Genomic DNA, 22,001 nt, shown 5'->3' with positions numbered 1-22,001 from the left:
GGTAATATTTAACTGTTTAGTAACATTCTAAATTATTCTGGCTGTGAAGTATTTTAATCAGGGACTTTTCATATATAGTTTTGAGGTCACAATTTCTGTGCACGTGCAAACTTAAGACATCACACATGCAGGACAAAATTGCCCAACACTGTACTTCTTTTCTGTAAGTTTTTCTGTAATTCTTAAAGTTGACTTTTTTTTGTGACGTAGGGAGAAGGAATTTGATGCTGCTGGGGAAAACAAAAATCTCTTTCTGTACCCTAGCTGCCAATCTTTTAGAGGGCAATTAATCTAAACACATCTGCCTTTTTTTTCAGAATTGCTTTCTCAAGACATAGTACACAAATAATTGCTATTTGCATATGTGTATATGAAAACCTGAAATTGTTATGAAGTTAGCCATCTGTTTTGGAGACGGACTACTTCATTCTGTATGAAATGGTAAAGTGGTGATCACCAGAATTCTGATGTGATACAACTATTTATTGAAGTGCCTTAGTTGCTGAAATAGATGGGAATAAATTACCTAGATACTTTTAAAATTTTGCTCATTGGTATTTACTGCAACAATAATTCAGTGTCAATAGTATGTAATGCTGGTGTAAAATTATTTTCTGGGTTTAAAACAACCCTATATTGTGAACTTTTCACTTTCATCACATTAATTTTTGGCAAAACCTTTTTTTTCACAGGTCAAAACAGGTATGCATTGCATACTTCGCATCAGTGGAGAAAAGTAGCATCAATATTATAAATGAACTTCCTGATTTAGTTCTGTAACTGAAAGAATATTTCATTGTAATTTAAAATTGTTTTCCCAGTGACGAATTTGAATTCTTCTGCGTTCGTTCTTTAGCAGATACTAAAGCTGGAGGTGAACAGTGTGGTATCTATCAGCTTTCTGGCAGACAACCATACACTGTTAAAAAATGAACACACATAACCACCATCTCCAAACAGGGTAAGAAATTACACTCAAAACGTGTAATTTCTTGTATATTTGATGGAATCAGTAACTGAATAATGTAGCTAAACACATGAAATTTGAACTATGTATAGCATGTCAACTAATATAATAAACATCAACTACATAAAATATCCACTAGTTTTATCATGAAGGCACTTTTATTTAAAAGCAAAGCAGCATTAAACATAGATATTGGGCCAGGTCCTTATTTGTGACTGTTCATTCTGTATGTGTAAAGGAATCAAAAGTCATTTGAGCCTGATGAAAGCCTGAGGAAAATGAAAAGTAAGAAAAAAGTACACCTCACCCTGCCTTCTGCCATCCAGGGTGGATAGCAAAATGAAATCTTAACAGGTTGTTGCTGCAAACAGTTTCTTGATTACTACAGTTACTTTAGGATGGATAAACCCAATTATAACAGGTACAGCTAGAGTGCTTAATAAATTCAAGAGGTGTGTAGCTAGAGAGGTAATGGCAAAGTAACAAGAAAACAATGTTCATAACTGCTTGAAAGCTTAGTGCAGTGTTTGGACACTGTTCATCATGTAAGCTTAAGCAAATGTGATTACAATATAACATCTATGCAAATATTATACAGGCATCTATTTAAATATTTAATTTTCTAATTTTCTAGCTACTGAAATTCTCCACTTTCAGCAGATTTTTTTCCATTCTTTGAAATGGGTCATTTGTTATCTGGCACTCCAGAATCAGTGCTGATTCCTGCTCCTGTTGGAATTTTAAATATATAGCCCTGGTGAAATTTTAGATCCAACACACAAAAGCCTTTAGGTAAAGGTTTTTTTTTTTTCCCCCCCGTAAAAGAACCCCCCTCTTGAACAGCTTTGTTATCTCACTTCCTTAGTAGCACCAGATTCATCCTCCTCATCTTCTTCTACCTCATCTTCATCTTCTTCGTCCTCCTCTTCTTCATCTTTTCTTAGCATTCTGCGGGAAATCTGCTAAAACAAAAATCAAAAAAAGGGATAGCAACTGTTTGTTCTCTGCAAACAAAAACCAATTCTCCATTGGCATTTTCAGTCTAAATGTTTGTAGGGTTTTCATTTGCAGGAGGCGGTAAGTTGCTTATTTATTAACCCTTTCTAACGTGCACGCCACTGGAAAGATACATGACACAGAATAAAAATACCGTAATGATTTTTAAAAGCTAAAAAAACCCCTGTAAGTCCTTGACAACTATTACAGGATAGGGAAAATGGTATTTTGATCCAATTAATGCTAGAAATTGAGATACAAATCAGTTTTTTCTTGGGTTGGCTGTTGAAACAGCAGGCTGAAGATGAGTATTAAGTAATTTTATCTTGAAGACATCAGACCTCTTACATTAAAAGCTCAAAACTATGCTGCTCTTTTTATTTTTGTTTTCAAGAATGAATTAGACAAACTGATTAAAAGAGTCTTGATTCATAGATGAATTCTTTGCCTGCCCTGCTTGCCTTCAGAGTGACTCCTCTGGTTCATCAAACATTTAAAAACAAGTGCCAGCTGCCAAGCTTTCATCTCATTTGACAGATTTTGCAGTCTGTACTTTCTTCTAACGAGGGCTCAATCTAATTCCTATTGAAGATAGATTCTTCACAGACAATGCAACATTTACAATTTAAAGAAAGATATATGGGGGTTTTTTTCTTTCCCCATGAGAAAGAGAATGTTGAAGACAGTTATCTAAGTCATCTGGAATGCTTTTGAAAAATTATTTCAGGTTCAGTAGTTCTCTAAGGGCATCTGCGGTTCTAACTGTGGTTGTATTTTCTGTGTCTTCTCACATTAGTGATATAATAAAACTTCTGTACTGAAGAAAAATCTTGCCCTTTTTTTTAAGCAGCCCCCTATTTTAAAAGTCCTTAAATGCTCATTATTAAACTGACTTCTGAGATGTTATAATTCATATTGCCATGAATATAATGTAAGGTTTTTTGTGTGTGCATAAAGCAAACTGTAGCATTGAACTTCTGAAAGCAGTAAAGTTCTTAAATCTTGTTGATGCTCACAAAATACATAATTTAGCTTGAAGCAAATGCTTCCTTACAAATTCCTGAACACAACAGAAAATTGAATTAATCATTGGATGAAGCTGGGTTAACTTGAGTTGAAATGTCTGAAGTAGCAGTCTCTCATTCTGTGAAAGAAGAAAAACACAAATGGCACTGATTTGTAATTGGAGATAAAGGAATGCTGCAGATTGAGCCTGTTAAGGTAGCTTCATTTCAATGGGATAGACTAATTTTCTACAGTTTTTTTCTAGTTCAGAGCATCTGAGATTCTTCAGCAGAACTTGTATCATGTTTCTGAAGAAAAGCTCCCCCTTACCTTTTCCTCAAATAAGAAGTGTTTTGGCTTTACGTCTTTTTTCTGCTCACTACTCAAATACCTCTGACCATGCAGCAATTAACTGAATAGTATATTAAATATTATCACTAGTGGTGCTAAGATGGCTATCCCTAAGAACCCACCTGGATCAGGGAAGGAAAGTGAGAAAAGAAATTACACAGTTAAACCAAGTTACTGTGCCTAAGAATTAAAACACACCAGTACTGAAATTTAATTTTTTGTAACTTAATGCAAAAAAAATAAAAATTGTTGATCATAAATAATTTTATGTAAAAATTAATTCTATGAGTTGCATGTAGGTGATGACTGTCCTTGCTTAAGCAGTTCAGCGCCATGTTTCACTGCAGATGCTACTACAGAAGCATGGCAATTCTCATGTCTTAGTGTTGGAACATTCAGATGTGGACATTTTCAGTAATGGTTAAAATGATCCTGTGCTGTCCTACAGAGTCAGTGCAAAAGTTTGTTGATATACCAACCTGAATCAGTAAACCAAAACGCTGAGGATAAATTGCCAAGTAAAGTGTAAAATGAAGGATGTAGGTCTTTGTGAAAAAATGAATCAAGCTCAAGGAGTACTTTAGATTTTTAACATACAGGTAATACAGAAAGTTAGTCCACAGAACCAGAAATACATTCAAGGATGGTATGTGTTATATCCTCTGAAAAGACCTGAATTGTGTTACTGGCACACTTCATTCCATCTGGTATGCAGTGACTTCCAACACTGTCCCTCACCTACAGGTTAGTGTTTGTGTGTGTGTCTGTCCTCCCCTGCCCCACAGACTTAGGCCGTGTGATTGTGTGAACTGCTTAGCACATTATTTATACCGCTTTACATTGGAAATCGCAAAGTACTGCATTACAGTCAGTAAAGGATTACTGTGTAGCAGGAAACTAGATTTGTGAGAAACTCCAGAGTGAAAGATCCACACAAAAGATAGAAAAAGTCACCTGAAGGTTTTTCTGAATACAGCATTTTTTTCTCATGAGATGTTTGGTGGTTCCAGAGATTAGAGCGCTTAGTGTAACTCAGCACCATGCTATTTGCACAATCAGGAAGGGCAACATGGGGGGTATGTGGAACAGGCTGCCCTTTCTTCACTGCCCTATGGTGACTGCATTAGTAGGGTGTTCCACCCCTTTTTTCTGCCACATGATCCTCCTCTGCAGATACACTGCACAGCCAAGTAAGATGACATTATTTTGAATTGCATCGCAGTTTCCCTCTAGGTCTAGGTGACTTTCTGTTCTTTTCAGGTAAGTGAGAGGTTATGAGAACACTAAGACCCAAAGTTATAATTAAGACAGCAGTCTAAGAAAAGAGAAAGGTTAACTTGCAAGTTAGTCAAAATGGAGTCCCACTCCATCTCTGGGAGAAATCCCAGTGTACATACACTCAGTTTTCTGTTGTTTTTTGTTTTTTCTCTCTTATGTTTTCTGAAGTAGCCTGAACATGAAATTTGCTTGAGTGATAGAGAGGACTGGTAAGTTACTCAGTCAAGGTAGTACTTCATGCACTGCCTCACTAAGTTGTATCTCTTCAGATGACACAATTCATACTTTCAACAACAGAACAGCTCAACTGTAGTAACTGATCCATTCTGTGTTGAGAGCAGAGGTGTAAAGTGTGTATTAAGTCAAGAAAAGTTTTCCTTACTACTATATCAATGCATTATTCTATTCAAAGAAGAAAAGTAACATGCATACATTTTAAACGTGGCTTTGTCTTTAACTTCAACACTGGTAAGAATCGTCGTAGTTACAGGATTACAGTTGCAATAAATTAAAAATAACTTCGCCATTTTGCAATGTCTGCAAGTTTACTGCTGTAAACAAGTGGCAAAGATATTTGCAAGGTAGCTGATCCAAAAGGAGTGGCACTGTCTTCAACTGTTTCACTCATTTTCAGAGTATAAAAGGAGAGGTCTGTTGGTCATAGGTTTGTTCTGCTGCTAGAAGGTATCACTACTCTGAATTAGGATCTGGTAGTCCGCACTCTAGAATCTGAATACTAAGAATATACAAGTGTATTTAAAGAATGTTTCTACTCTTTCAAATAAGCTCCCAGATGTCTTCTCTGCAAGATGCCACAGTTTGTTAATGGAAGACAAAGTATCACTGGAAATGGCATTTGTCAAAAGTAAGCAACACAGCTTTAAAAGCTGAGGTTTTTTTTCCTTCAATGATAAAGCTGGTATTGATACCCTTGAAAGTTTCTTCACCCTTCGGATGGTCCTGAACTGAGTAAAGACAGTGGATCCATGTGCATTAGTGTGTTGCAACAATTAGCTCAAAGATTATCTTAAGTAGAGCTTTAATACAGTGATTTAGTATGTAATTTTTCTGTCTTACCTGTACTGTTCTCAATGAAGATTTTGAGGAGCCAGTTCTTTGCAGGGGGGACTTGGAATTTGCACGAACTATGTCTAAGCGAGACTGATAGTCTGGTGGATAAAGTGAGCTCCGAAAAACCTAATCAAATGGAGAAAGCTGTGACTTGGATGCTTGCAAGCTAAGAATCACGAAGACTTGAAGCTAGCAGATATGCAGCATTGGACAATGTGCATCAGCTGTAGTTTGGATTGATCACTTTTAGCTGAAACAATGTCCTTGCTTAACCTGAGACACATCACCATACTTATGTGGTCAAAGTACACATTATTCAGAGATTTGAGGGCATTTACACAGGGAAAACTGCAATGGTTTCCCACCAACATATGTAGCTGAGTTTCAGGCTGAGCTAGAAGTATGAACCCCAGCAACTCCTTCAGGGGCTCTCTATTTCTTGCAAAGATGAACTCTTGGCCTCTTCACAAGCAAATCCTTGCTGTCGGTTACAACTGCATCAGGAAAATTTTACTTGAAATGTACAGGAGATGTTCAACTCAAGAAAAATTTGGGAAACCTCTTAGAATACAGGGGAGACCATAACATCCATTATATTTTCAAGTTATTTCAATAACCAATAAAGCTATTTGTGCAAGACTTTAAGTCAAGAAGATGGTAAATTATGGTCAGTATTTTTATGAAAAGTAAGTAATTGTCCAAGTAACAGGAAATCTAAAATTATATTAGAAATTTGGTTGTGAAAGACGAAGTATTGACTTAAAGGAGATTTCTGAATCTGGTGACATCATAATTGTGAAACTAGAATAGTACAAAATTGCCATGGCATAGTTTATATTATGTAAAATTACCAAGTAGTCTCAAATATGACTGTCACTGAAGAACTGTGGTTTTTAAAGTCTTGTGCTAACTTGATTCTGAGCTATATCATAGACAAAATTATGACTGAGAGGATTTACAAAAAAAGACTGAAAATGATCCAACTTTTTTGACAAACATACATACACAACACACATTTCAATGATATTAAGTTTAAAGGCCCAATATCCAGAAGAACTGCAATAATGAATAAAGGACTGAAAAGCATGTCTTGGGAAAGAGAAACTATAATTCAAGTAGAAAAGAAAGTGTGACTTGAAGCAGTTAACTGCCACAGGGCAAAAAACCCCAATGCAGTAAATAAAAAATGTCTCTTAATTCTAGAACAGCCTAATAAAAAATGACTAGAAGATGAAAACAAGCAAACAGAATTTAGGTTAGAGAGAGATCTTTAATGCAGTAATTAGTCTTTACATCATCTTATCACAGCAGTGTAAGATTTTTTCTTTGTGCATCTTTAGAACAAGATTCACTGGAGAAGTGTTCTTTAAAAACTGTGATTAGCTGAGTTTGGAGTGGCAGGTAATTTTGTGAGTCTCTTTTCTGTATTTTATGGAAAAGATTAGATTGCCATTGCAGTTGCTCTCTCTGTTCTGAGATTATAAACATGTATGCTCTTACTGAAAAAGTGCTAAAAAAAGGCTTGGTATACATGCGGTTGTTCTGGGAGCCTGAAATATTTGTTGCATTTTTCTGCATTGGACATGTGTAGCCCAACTCTGAAAACTGTTTCTTATATAGGAAGTAAACAGAAAAGCAGATCTTAATCACTCTTACCTCCAAATCTTCATTTTCATCAATATTTTGGATGTTTTGGTAGGCAGCAGTATATATCTCTAAAGCTTTCCCATGGAACAACATTTCAATAGTTATAAATTCAGAAAATATGTTCTGAAAGCAAAAGAAAGATTTTCTTAATGCAATAAAGTACATTTCCACTTCAAAAAATTACTGTATTCTGTGTTTGGTATTTATATGATATAAATAACTGCATGATACTTAGTACTTTTAAATAGTCAGACCTGAATTTTAAAAATTAAACATATATCCTGGCTGGGCTATCACTTATGCAGTTATTATTTCATAATAAATTTTAAATAAATACTTTGAAAAGGAAAGAGGAAATGTATTAGGAATGACGTCTTATGGAAAAGTCACTTGATAATCTCCAATATGTATTCACAAGATGTAGTCAGTCAGAAGTTTTGCTGTTTTGAAGACAGTCTTTTATAACAGGTTGGGGATAAATTATCTGTAAATTCTATACATATCTATAATTTACAAATCTGTGAAATATTCATGAATACCATGAGATTTGCATTTCAGTGAATACTGAATGTTGCTAATCTTGCCCCTGACTAACTATAGTAATTTTATTATGCAAGATGAAATGAGAGCACACATACTTTGATGTCCTTTATTTTCTTTTTCTCAAAATTATCAATGGTTTCCTCTAAGTGCCGAGTTGTTCGAGTAGTCTCCAGTGTTGCTCTGTGCAGTTCATTTTCAGCCTGGTAAAGTAACACAAAGGCGAAATTAGTCTTGTATTTGATACAAAACTATTTGCTGTAATTTCTATGAAAACATTTAAGTCTGAGTTTTCAAACCAGTATCTGTGTTACAGTATTTGAAATCTGTAGCTTAATGAACATATAAAGATGCTTTCTACATTGTTGTGACTTTGATGTGAAACATGAAAAATGACCAGCTGCAGCCAGTCAGGAAAGTCCCTCTGCCCTGATTAATTTTCTGTAATAATCGTGATAGTTTTACTGAGCCAGCCCTGACGCCCTGCTGACAACACAGTGACTGGGTTTAGGTACTTAACCCAGCACAGGCCAGAGTGGTGGGTGAATAGGAAAGATCACCCTTTGTTTTCTAGGGCAGATCAACCTGCTGGGTCCAGAAAGAATCTTTTCCAGTATCATGTGCTGAACCTCATCTTAGTAAGTATTTATAAATTATTTAAATAGACAATTATAGCAGCAGCTGTAATTAATGTGCTTATCCTGTAAATATCTCAATCTGCAGGCTGGAGTTACTGTAAATTTTAGATTCAAAGGCATTGCAGGTATTTTATATTTTTAATATTTTTGTATTATTAAAACAACTTGTAAAAAACATCTTCAACAGGGCACTGGGGACACATCAACCAATTCCTAACACGTAACTACAAAGAATTTCTTATTTTGTTACTACAGAAAGCATTTTAGATAGCTATTTTAATTAGATATAATTATGAATTTTATAGAAAGTTCACTACCATTTAATGAAAGATGTTGAAACTGTTCTCAGTAAGTCAAGTCTGAGAACTGTGTACTATTACAAATTAACAACGTATAGTTGTAAAAGCTTGCACTTGAAGTCTACAAAATTTGGGTCTAAACTTCTGTTATTTTCTGTGCATTATTGGTCAAGCACCATATACTAGTAGTAATTACAGGCTCAGTCAGTAAGTATCATCACAAATCTATTTTGTTGTGAGATTCAAAAGTAGTATATGGATCAAGTATTGTATCCTATGATCAGGTTGTAGGGTTCTTTCCATTTCTACAAAACTGCAGCGTAAGAGAGGATTTTTTTTAATGGAAAAAGACACCACAGGTCCATTTCCTGTGATCTAGCTTTTAGTGTTACATATATAGAAACCTAAGGCATAAGGGATGCTCTGTTCACTTCTTTGATTATAATCTGCTAATTTTATATTGCAGGATAATCAACTTGGAACAATCTCCTTTCAAAAGCAGCCTAAAGTCACAGACACAATCCTGCAATTACTGGGCAAACAAAATTGATAATGATCTTTAGTAGTACGTAAGGTCACATGTTCATTTCTCTTTATTGATTTTGCCCAAAACACAGGAGGGAAGGACAGAAAGAAAAGAGATTTTGTGTATTTTCAATTAGTTCAATCAGTCATTCTCTGTAAGTGAAGGCAGCTATTATGCATAAGCAGCCCTTACATATACAAATACACTATGTTATTTCTATGATAATCAAATAGGTCTTCTCAATACATCTTAAATAGATTGGACATAATTTGTGCACAGATGCTTTGGGAGAGGAATTGTTTGTTGTAGAGTGAAGTGTCTGAAGTTGCAGAGCCTGCATAGTTTGCACAACAGCAGTTTGGTATTTTCTCTTCTGAACACTCACCTGTGACTGGAAATATGAGTAAAGGAAAAAATGGCAATGTAACAATCAATATTCATGGAAGTTGACTTCCACTTTTAATATACTGTGAACTATTTACCTCAGTTATTTCAAAACATCTATGTATTTAGTGCTATTATTATGTTGTCTGAAGCTTCTGGCTGTAAGATGTACAGTTTGTTAGAGCTTTGCTAGAATTCAAGTATCCAGGCGAAAACATTTCAGGACAGCTGTATGTATTGGATGAGGGTTTAGTTATTTATTTTTGAGAGAATAAAATAAAAAGCAGGCAACCTAGGCAGACTACTTAAAAAAAAAAATCGATTTTGATTAATAAAAATATGTTTTTGTATTTTTAAAAATCTGGCAATGTTTTCTTTCCAAAGCTGTGCTAACGTCCCATTTGTAAGATGGGAGTGAGTACAGATCCTTTGCTATCTGTGGCCAAAGTCGTTCACTGCTGCAACATCACAGTTGCTCAAGAAACAGTATGAAAACCCCGCAGGAGCCCAGCTGATGTGCTCTAATGTGGTAAAGCCTCTCTCAGAGCTCAAAGCTAACCTGCACAAACCTTCAAAAGCAAATGAACACATTCCTGCTCCTAATACCTTTTTATGCGCTTTGTGTCAAATCACTTGAAAATGCAAATATGCAGCATTTGGTGCCTTTGTCCATGTGCAGAATCAGACTACTGAGATTTTATAACTCTTCAGGCAAAGCCTTAAGAACAGAAAACAGGTGTTACAAGAAGCTAAGTCACAGAAGGGTATTTGGGAGAAGCTTAGAAAAGAAATTAGAAGAAATGAATTAGGTGGTGGTGACACACCCATGAAATGAAATGGCAATTAGCTTGAGGGAGAAAAATGGGACCGGTCTCCCTCTGGGGAAACAGCTTACTGTTATAATTTAGTCCCTTAATTCCAACAAAAGAGAACTTTGCAACACAGCTCAAGTTCTAACCCTGTGGCTAACATGCATCTGTCTTTGTTATATGAGGAATTCTAATTAGTCATCACTTGATTTAACTGATTTGATTAATATTAAATGGAAATTCTCTAGCAGAGACAAAAATAAAATGTAGTTCTCCTGTGTTGCATTTGACCAACACAGTCATTTTCACTCTTTCTACAGTCTCATGCCCCAGTCACTATAAAGATCCTGAAGATTCTGAAATAGTTGATAAAATCCAACAACAAACAGGATTGCTTAATTCCCAAGTCCAATACTAAAATGTAATAAAAAGTAAACAGCACATCATGAACCTAGTATCTGTATCATAATAAGTAAGCATAAAGGGACTGAAGTAGGATTGCCTTGATCCCGTTTATTCTGGCATTCCTTAGATTCTGATTGCTTCAAACTTTGAAACTTCAATGAGATTTCAATGGAAATTCTAATTCAGTTTGATGGAGGCTTAATTTTTACCGCTGTGGTACAAAATAGTATACTGGGGAGGGTGACTAGTCTTTGGAAAGGAAGAGTAGTCTAGTTGAGTATTCTACTATCAGAAAAACAACTTTTCCTTTCATGCAGCTGGAGGAAACTCATATCCCATCTAGGCACCAGGAAGCAGAATTACCGAAATGGCAGGGAGAAAAACAATAAACTAAAAAATCCACAGAAATAAAAAAGAAATTGTCTGATTACACTTACTTTCAAAAACTTCCAAATTCCTAGATGTAATCTATGCCTACCTCTCTTGAATAAACGTAACAAATAATACATAGTTTCTTTTCAATTCAAAAGTGAGTAACAAAGCAGCTGTAACTCATCATAAAGTTTAAGAAAAGATTCAAACATTGGAAACAGTTCCTCTAAAGGAGCATTATTGTTACTACTACTTCTTAAATACAACAGTTTAATTCCGAAGAATTTTAAAAACTATTTCTCATAGTGACTAGAAATGCAGGATACGATAATGTGTAGATCTGATGGATTCCGCTGACGGGTCTTTTCCAGTTGAGATAATTGCTTGGCTTCTCGGTGCTTTGCTGTTAAAGTTGCTTTAAGATCATCCTGGAAATAAAATGTTTTAGACATGTTTGAAATACATCTAGGATAATACAAAATATGCTCTCCTTCATACATGAATTGCCTAGAAAACATGGACAAAACTTCTGCTTTGAACAAAAACAGATTTTACTGATCTTATTCTGTTAATTAATCCTCTGAAAGAGAAGTTAATGGGCATTGATAAAGTTTGTGCAACTCCCTATAGCACACACTATAATTTAAAATGTGGGAAGGAAAGAAAAAGATATTCACAGCTTTTCGTGAAAAGTACAGTAGGTGGTGACAAGCTGAGATCCGCAAAGCATTAAGAAGGCAGACTCATTCCTAACTTAGCAACAGAATAAATGTGGTACTTAGAAATAAAAAGCAGCATCAAATAAAGTGGCATCAGTAAGAAAAAACCCAAAGCAGGCAGCAGTCTGCTGCCTGACATGGTCTGACATAACTGCTGTCACTGCTGGCAGTGGAGCTGCTGAAGGGGCTGGAGCAGAAGTCTGAGGAGGAGCGGCTGAGGGAGCTGGGGGTGCTTAGCCTGGAGGAGGCTCAGGGGGAACTGTAGCACTCTCTACAACTCCCTGAAAGGAGGCTGTAGCCAGGTGGCTACAGGTGGTGGGGTCAGCCTCTTCTCCCAGGCAACCAGTGACAGATGAGGTCATATAAGCTGCACCAGGGAAGGTTTAGATGAAATATCAGGAAATTTTTTTCCACTGGAGGGGTGGTCAGGCATTGGAATAGGCTGCCCAGGGAACTGGTAGAATCACCACTCTGGAAGTGTTCAAAAAAGGTGTGGATATGGCACTTAGGGACATTGTTTACTGGTGAACATGGTGGGCTAATGGTTGGACTCAATGATCACAGAGGTCTTTTTCAACCTAAACAATTCTATAGTTCTGTGCTACACAGATTTTAAGGTACCACAGGAATTCTATGGTTGAAAGGGTTAAACTGGCTATTTATATATATGCATTTAGTAAAGTGTTTAAAACCATTTGAAACAAAATACATCCAAGTAATGATGTAGCTGGAGAAGATAAAACTTAACTGATCTAGAAAAGGCAGAAACTGTTGAAAACCATTTTTGCCCCTCATTTCTAAAGGAGTAGTAGCATGTACTTCTAGGAAGACTTGTGACAATTTAAGAATGTTTATCTATCAGTCTTCTCAAATTATTGTTCATGGTATAAAACTGTGTTTTGCAAATTGTTTGACATTCATGGAATGTAAGGTTATCAGTCAAGTATTTATCACTCCATTGACACTGGTATGGAAAAGGACATTAATTTTGATGGCTCCAGTTTAAAGGAGTAGTAGTTTAGAAGAAGCAGAAATACAGGCTAAAGTCTAACAAAATCTGAGGCAGGATTTGGCCTGCACTTCAAATGACCTTTTACTCTAAAAATGCCATTTCCATTTACTACTCCAGAATGGAGGGAGTTAGAGCTATTAGAAACTATCATATTGTGAAGTTGTCTGTGCCCCGTCCGTGAATTTCAGAATTTTAATGCATGTATATCTCCATCACTCAGAAGGACATGCAACTAAGAATGTGTCTTTCAGCAAGTTTTGTGATCCTGTGACCAGATCACTAGTCAGTGACAAGCCCAAGACTGCCAAGTTTCACAGTGCTGTGTGTTCCTTCAATAATGAGGCTGTACATGAAGTTGGGGTCAAAACATGCAGTTTCTTCCCTGTTTCTATCCTTACTACCTGTATGTCCTTGTATATAACTGTCATTTTGCTTCATCACTACAGAGACAGAGCTGTTTTCTGATAATAAAAACTACTTCATCTTCAGCCCATCAAAACTAGTTTTACTGCTCGGCTTTCAGAAGGGCATCTACGCTACCTCTAAGGTCAAAGACTGCTGAAAAGGCCTTTTGCCTTTATGAAAACCATGTGGCTGCAAGAAAAGCAATAACAGAATTTTTAAAAATTGTTTTGCATTTTAAATTTTAAAGGTAGAGAAAAGAATGTATTTATTTTTGAAACAGAACGAAGTTTTCTATCTAATGGTCACAGCTGCATGTTTAGTGCTATTCAATGACTGAGCCCTGTTAACAGCACTGACTTTCTAGGCCTATTTAAAACAATCAGATTTAACACTGTGGCTTGAAAGGTTTCTGACTTTCATGCAAAGTGTACTTGAGGATGCAAAGTTCTAGAGTTGCCATTATTAAATTCAGCAGTTTCTTTCTAGCGCAGTGACTTTGGAAATACCTACAAGGACTGGACTGTTCCCTCCTCTACCTCTGTTTTCTGTAGCAACAGCCACCATGAAACATACATCTCTTCTACCCAAAGTGTGACAAAGAATTAGTGCTACTGTGGCTGTAGTGGTGAAGCTGTGTACAAGTTTTGGATGTACAAAAGTAGGGCCCAGTTACATACATATTTTGTCTAAGATGTTGAAAAACTGAAAAGGGTGCAGAAAAAACCCCAATAAAAATACTAAAAATCTGGGAAAAATGCAATTTATGGTGAAAGAATCAAGGTATACATTATTACCTAACAGAAAAAAAAAAAAGAAAAATTCATTTTACTAACATCTAAATACCTTCATCCAGAAAAAACTCAGAGCATTACAGAGCTCTTTCATCTCAGTGGAGCATATAACAAGAACCAAAGATTAGGTGAAGTCTTTCACTTAAAACAAAACACCACAAATATCAACTAACCACTAACTACCACAAACAGTCCTACATTCACCTCCACTGTTTTTAGACCAAGTTTTGACATGTTTTTGGAAAATATGCTTTAATGACACTCAAGAAAAAATGGAATGGAAAGGAATAGGCAATGAGATAAAAGGTACAGAGAATATAAAATTATTCACAGTCCTTCTAGGTTTTACCTATGAATTCAAGTCACATGTAAGAACTCTGGTCACCCATCTAATTTCAAATAATACAGAAATACAGCTACAGTTCATCCACCAAACAATGAGCTGGCAGAGCCTCATCACTGTACTGTTACCTGCTTTAGTCACTGAAGTTATTAAAGCAAATCAATCCTTTCTTCTGCACGTGGATCACCTTGGTTTTATGATGTCCTGTTTTACATGAAGAAAAGGAACCAGGAACAGAGTTGCCAAAAAGCAGAAAAGCGAAGATTGATATACAGAACAATGAAACAGAAAGAAATCCTCATATCCTACATTTAAGCTGTGTTACAGGACAAGAATATTGTATTCGCTTCCGTTGAAGCTATTCAGCATCGTGAACCAGAACGAGTGAATGAAACAATTTTATTGCATTAGCAGATAAAGGACAGCACTACCCTGATTGACCCGAGCCTCTTCAAAGCATTTAGTAGCCATATATATTTCCTTTCCGTGGGGATACTGCAACATAGTAGCACAGGACATTGATGGCTTACACCACAGAAAAAGCAACAGTTGTATTTAGACAAAGCACAGAAATGCTCCTGTGTAGATCCTGGAACAGATCCAGTAAGTAAGCAGCAGTGAGAACATCCCCTTTATAGAAAGTGCTGTAATGACATACCCTGCCTGGTTTTACTTAGCTAATGTAGGTACAGGTAAAGCAGTCCTAGAACTAGCAGCTTGTGCTAGATTTACATGAGTGACAGAATTTCCTTTGTCAGTCAATATGTCCCAGTGATTAGAGATGATAACTGAAGACCAGACAGTTGAAGTTTTAACCAAGGTTTATAGTCAACGTGCAGTGGGAAAAAAATAACCATTTAATGGCCTACATCTTTAGTGAACTCTCTTAGTTCAGAGGTAAACTAGTAAAATAGTTAATCCCATCTACAGTTTAAGAATGCTCTTGTACTCCTCACTGTAGCTAAAATAAACATGCAATGCTTTCTGACATTCTGAAAGGCAAAGACCACAGGAAATTCCTTCCATTCACTGTTGCAAGCAATGACTTGGTTTCAGTTGCTTCTGTCCTCAGCATTACTGGCTATCAGTGGCAATGCACCTAAAGACAGGCTCTTCAATGCTTTGGAAGCCCCAGGCACTGCTGTAACATTTTGTGTCTCCTCAGCAACCCTACTGCCACAAACACATGAAACTTGTCTCCCACCCTTAACATGTATATCCTACAGCATATTCAGTTCTAGATCTCACAAACTGGGTTTCAGAGTGACCATTAGGATACCAGGTTTTAGGCTCTGTAGTCTACAGCTCTGCTAAGGACTACCATGGGTAGTCCTACTCAAGAGCAGGATACATTTCCTTCACAATTGTTTCTCTGACCACCAACTGAGGTAGGCTTCTCTAACCACTAAGTGAGGTTGCAGAAGGTTCCAAACACTCTACTTGGTTCTTCACCATATGGAAAGAAAACAGGAAAAAAAATATGAAAACTGCTTGCTTGAGATGCAGTGCCACAATCTACTCAAATTAACCATGATGAACACATCTCAAGATTTTTGTACATAAAATACCATCAGATAATAACAATAATTTAATATTTTGATTTATATAGATTATGGTACAGACTTATACATCAATTGCAGATTTGAGTTTGCAGGATTAAGGTATTCTCTGTATAAAATCCAAGTATTATGAATACTACTTTCATCTTATAAACTAGTATGTGCTTATTAAAAATTACTTGCTCAAGCTTATCCTTTCTGGAGGAAAGAAACTCACAGATATTTTAAGGGAATACTTCAAACCCCTATAAACACTGTTTCTAAAATATAGTGAATGAAGAGACCTCAGATTTTTGTATATCTTCAGGTCATCATGACGACTTAGCAGAGAGGGATTTAGGCCACTGCCTACTTATCAGGTTCAAATGTGTTTTCTAAATTATGAACTTTAATGTAGAATGTAATCTGAGTTAGAAAAGCTGTTAAAGGCAGCATATTGATGACTAAGAGTCAAAGTAGTAGTAGTAATAACAATAACAGTAATAATAATATCACCATCATCATCAAAATCAAACAATAATAAATGACATTATTTATAAATAAAAAAGTCTTGAATTTACACTATCCAGGAAGTTTCATACTAATGCCTTTTCTGAGCATTTGCTTGTGTTTAAAGAGCTTGAATATCCTTGTCTTCACATCAAAGCTTTTTCCTCCAATATATATAGAGCTTCAGTTCAGATGTCTAACTACATAATTAAGTTGAACTGATTACTGAAATATGAAAAATCAGAACCATTTTCCCCACAAATTAAAAATTTTCAACTGAGTGGCCAGGACACTGAAATGTACCTTGTGAGAAAACAGGTTTTTAACCTACCCTTTTAAGTTTCACTATGGTCCCATAACATTTCAGAGGTTCAACAACCTTTGCTTCCAGCCTGTCAACCTAAAAAAGAAATCACATGATTGCTAAAATAAGCTATATCCATGGTGTGCAGAAATGGGAAACAATTAATTTAATAGTGACTCATCTTATTAGGAATTAAGTCCATATATGCTGAAAAAATATTAGGATAAAAGTTTTTAAAAATTCTGTAAAAACTACAGTCAAGCACATTAACCAAGAAGTAATTTGTTTTCTGAAGAGCTCAACCTGATTTCTAGTAGAATTCCTTTTTTCTTAATTAGATCAGGATAAATGAAACATGGAAAATTCTGAATACATCAAACTGAGTACTAAATACATCCAACATTGCATCTTGGAGTTCTGTAGCCTTCTATCTAAAGACCAGTGTATTTGCTCTACACTTACTGATAGGTTACAGACTAAGCCATCTTTGCTATCAAATATACTGTACAAAATGGAACAGTTCTTAAGAATAATGGAAACAGCATCACTGGTACTGAGTACACTAAAAATACCAATAACAGGGTGTGTAAAATGCATAAATGCTCTCACAGATGAATGGTTGTGAATTTTTGTTTCAGTTCTCCTAGTCAGAAAAACAGCTACATATGGTCAGACAGGCAATAGGATAAGACCTGCTTGTCAAATCTGACAAAACTGTCTGAGTGGCCCCAGCGTAATCTGCCAATGACTTATGGACTATGAGTGAGTCCTGTGGCCCATCGCTGCTACATCCAGATTAGGACAAGATGCATACCTCTACAAGGAAGGGACAGCTCCCTCTATACTGGTAGTCACCATTCAGCCAAAATCTATGCCAGCAGAGCAAACATTTCTCCTTGGTACCATCTACCAGTGTGCTGTCAAACAATTTCACTTGAACTGCCAATTGAATAGAAAGGAATAGGGCAATAAGGCTCTAAACAACACACATGTTACAGATGTACCAAATAACCTGCCCATCTTGCTTATTTAACCTTCCGCATGTTGTGGTACCTCACACCTCAGTATTTATATATCGAGCACTGCAGCTAAAGACCAGAAATTGATAATCCTTATAAGCTAATCTTCTCTGGTCCACTTTGTCAGCAAACAGGAAAACTGTTAAGTGACTTGATGCCCAGAAGAAACAAAGCTGAGATCATATATTTTGTTTTCTGGAGCAAAGGAGAACTTGATTTAAAAACTAAAAGCTTCTCTTTTCCTTTGCTGCTTCTGCCTTTTTTCCTTCACAGGGCAGTGTTGGTTTGCAGACAGGCATGGTAGGTGAATGTAGGCCAAATGTCAGTTTTTAAAAACACATTTAAAATCGAAAGAAGCAAAATTCAAGTTGTTACATATGTACCTCAGAATTACAGGTTCATCGTTTAATGACAAAAACAGAGAGCTCATACAGTCTGAGTTCACATTCACCTTTGGCCACAATATAAATTTAATCTTTTAGCAGAGGATTATTTGCTATTACATCAATTGAAGCATAAGGACCTATGTGTGGCTCAGCTGGAGCCAAATGTAGAAGAGCTTATGGAAAAAATAAAAATCACACACACCTTAAAGTTTCTTATTACTTCTTAAAAATCCCTCTCTAAATAGGTTGTTAAAAATCCTCACATATTTCTTGTATTTGAAACTCTGCTTCCCATATTAACTGCTTTTAAAAGGTTTTCTTTTTCCACTTTGTTATTATGGAGAGATGACTTGCAACCTCTCCAAAATAAGAAAGTCCTGTCTGAAAACATAAAGAATGTCAACTACTTCAGTCTCTTTTGTGAATTATAGTGGGTCTTGGCTGTTCAAAACTATAAATGGGAATTTTCTACGTTCTACTAAAAGAATAGACACATACTCCAAAAACTAGTTTGAGTACACGTGAATGAATTTTTTTTTTAACCTCAGTATTTGGAATTCTGCATTGTAAGTTACAGTTTGACTGGCACCACGCATAAATGTGTAAGTGGCATAAACACCTTTCTTTACACTCTCACTCATCCAGCAGAAATGTGACTATGTAGTCACATATGGTCCAGATCAAGTTTGTACTTTTAGTGTTGAACTACAAACTTATGAAATTGACAGTGTTCCCTGACAGCACCTCTTCAATACTATTTCTGATAATCTCAGCAAAAGGAAAATGACTGACTTTACCTCAGCTGCTGCTAGACAACTCAAGTCAAACAACTAAAAAAGAACACTTTGTTAACCATAAATCATAACCCAAAGTCTAAGACAATAAAAAAAAAAACGTGCTCTCTCTCAAATACTTTGAGTGTTCATAGGGATAGTCTTGCCGACTTCAACAGGACTAATTTTAGGTAGTTTTTCAATGAAGTTATTAGGAGGGTAAATGAAGAATGCTTTGGCAGCCTGCTCAGACACTAATATATTTAGACATGTTTTCTCCTATGTTTCTCTTTCAATTGCAGAGTATATGATTTCCCTTTTAATCACAGATAAGTAACTGAAAAGTTCAGATGGCAAACACAACATGTACAGTTTTAATTTTGTACCTCTGCCTGGCGATAATCCTGAAGTCTGGAAAATTCATCTGCAAAGTTTTTCAGTCCAACTTTTAAGTTTGGTGTCTCTGTAGCTGCATATGCATATATTTCATTTACTAGAAGATCTGCTTTGTCTCGTAGTCTGGCAGTTTTACGTACATATCCAGCAAATATTTGGCACAATTCACCAAAATGTTTTTCCACATTTGAAACAGCATCTTGTATTTGTCTAGTCTGATTGTCCCTGGATACCAAAGAAAAGTAAATGAAAAATAAGAAGGGCACAAATGTTTACAACGCATACAGAAGAAAAACTATATAATTATACTATTAATAATTTGGATATCTCGTTTCAGTGCAAAGCAGAAATTTATTCTTAAAAAGAGAATGTTGTAAGTGATGTAATATGTGATTATTTATGAATGAATAACAAACAAACAAAAAAGCAGATTTACACTTAAAGATCCAATAGATGAAAACCCAAATCACAAAAATCTGCTTGGAAGTCTTCCTCCTGCAGTTAAGCCAAAGCTCACTATTACTACTGGTATTAGTTACTAACACAGTGGTAACACCTGCAGTCTCAAACAAGACTCCTGCAAGACCACCCCTTCCTGCAACAGTTTACAATCTAAACAGGCAAGTCAGTGGCTGGAGAAATTAGGCAGTAGAGGAAAAATTGGTAAAGGTATTACATGTTTTTTAAATTGTGAACAGTTACCAAACTGCTCCTGATCAGTACTACAGAGGATAAATACCACTGAGAATTAAAGAAGAAAAGTGCATGAACACAAGAGGTGAAAACTCTAATACCACTGAAAGGATATTAAGCACAAAAATTATTATCTTTTAAACTACATAAACCTAATTAATTTATGTAGTTTAAAAGATAATAATTTACAATGCCTGTATGTTTCATTATTAATGATTTAGGTAAGTCATTCCAGTAACTCACATATTTCATTTTGTACTTTGCTTTCATATTCCTATATTATTTGATGGTCATGTGAACTCATGCCAGTTGTTTTTGATCTGACTGAATCAGCTGTAAGACAATTCAGCTAACAGTACCTGCCAGATACTGGGTCCTAGGAAGTCTCTGCAGTCTAACACAAGTTACTGGTGTGAAGTGCTAGAATTCTCAGCAAGAGAATTCACTCCTACCACTATCTTGGCAAAGGACAGAAACAAACACTTCCGTCATATCCTACTATCCCAATACTTAAATACCAATATTTAAACACTAACTTCGTATTGGGATACATGATGATCAGAAAAATTTGAAGTATTCTGGTACTTTGAGACTAAACAACAATGCTATCAATTCAAATGAGGAACACCTTTACTTCAGGAAAAGTATTTCATGCCGAAGTTCTGCCTTGGGCAAAAACCCAGCTGAGTTGCTTCATGGCAAGCTGTCTGGAAGACTGTTCAAAAGAGATTCTGTTAAGGTTAAAAAAAATCCAAGGGAGTTTTCAGTCCTCCAGGACATTCTGGAGCACAGAACCACTTGAATAGCGAAGGTTTCACCTGGTGAGTAGGCAAGTAAGAATTTCATTAAGTACTAATAAAGCTGTTTTTCAAAATTAATACTACCTGATAAGATCTTCAGTAAAAGGTATATCTTTCCTATTTTCTTGAAAGGTCTTCATGTCAGAAAGTGTTTCCCTCCAGGCGGAAGCCATAATCACCCACTTTACAATTCAGATCTCACAGTACACCCATGCAACTAGTATTTAATTTTGGGACACGAAACACTACATTTTCTTATATGGGGGTGGAAGTTTTTATTCCCCCCCATTATCGCGACCGCTTAGAATTCTCTACAGAATTATTCGCGAGAGGTCCAAATAAGTATCGGCAGCACATCTTTACGCCATCTCTGCATAGCACACTAGGCCTGGAAAAGTTTTGCGGCCATTACCAGAGGAAGGCAGAGGCGGCCCCCATCCCCTAAGGAAGGCAGATGCGCTGAGACGGACCGGGCCTGCATCGCTCCCCGACCCCCGCGCCACCCCCGGGCACGCTGCCCGAAGCGGGGCCTCCCCCCCCGCAGCACCGCGGGGCTCCCCCGGCCCTCCGCGCCCCCGTACCTGGCGTCCAGCCCGCGGCCCAGGAGCATCATGGTGGCGACTGCGGCGGCGGCCCGGCGGGAAGCAGGGAAGGAGGGCGGCGCTCCGCGTGCGCTCGGTTTCCATGGACACCGCCCGCCCGCCCGCCCGCGACCCGGGCCGGTCCCGCCCCTCGGCCTGCGGGACGGGCTGCGGCAGCTCCGCGGCCGGCGGGCGGCGCGGGGGGAGCACACAGTCCCGGAATCTGACAATCCCAGGATCACTGCGGTTCGAAAGGAACGCTGAGATCATCCAGTCCAGCCTCTGACCGAACACCACCGTGTCAGCTAGACCATGGCACTGAGTGCCACGTCCAGTCCTTCCTTAAGCACCTCCAGGCACGGTTACTCCACCACCTCCTTGGGCAGCCCATTCTAGTATCTAATCAGCCTTTCTGTGAAAAAAGTCTTCTTATGTCCGACCTA

General features: G+C 36.9%; 1 protein-coding gene across 3 annotated transcripts; it reads right to left on the bottom strand.

Annotated features, from left to right (window-relative positions):
• Nucleotides 1-1,779: 1,779 nt before the first annotated feature.
• On the bottom strand, nt 1,780-21,664 carry CIBAR1 (CBY1 interacting BAR domain containing 1). 3 transcript variants are annotated; one of them, XM_048286163.1, is made up of 9 exons: nt 21,559-21,664; nt 19,475-19,709; nt 16,938-17,006; nt 11,615-11,716; nt 9,704-9,709; nt 7,954-8,058; nt 7,325-7,438; nt 5,675-5,794; nt 1,780-1,929 (listed from the first exon to the last, which is right to left on the bottom strand). In XM_048286163.1, the coding sequence occupies exons 1-9, from the start codon at nt 21,588-21,590 to the stop codon at nt 1,816-1,818; spliced, it is 897 nt and encodes a 298-aa protein (XP_048142120.1). In that variant the 5' UTR covers nt 21,591-21,664; the 3' UTR covers nt 1,780-1,815. The 3 variants fall into 3 exon arrangements, with proteins under 3 accessions (XP_048142120.1, XP_048142121.1, XP_048142122.1); XM_048286164.1 differs by lacking the exon at nt 9,704-9,709; XM_048286165.1 differs by lacking the exon at nt 16,938-17,006.
• Nucleotides 21,665-22,001: the final 337 nt, after the last annotated feature.

The sequence above is a fragment of the Corvus hawaiiensis genome, chromosome 26, assembly GCF_020740725.1.
Source record: "Corvus hawaiiensis isolate bCorHaw1 chromosome 26, bCorHaw1.pri.cur, whole genome shotgun sequence".
Classification (NCBI taxonomy): domain Eukaryota; kingdom Metazoa; phylum Chordata; class Aves; order Passeriformes; family Corvidae; genus Corvus; species Corvus hawaiiensis.
This window is presented reverse-complemented; position numbering and strand designations above follow the sequence as displayed.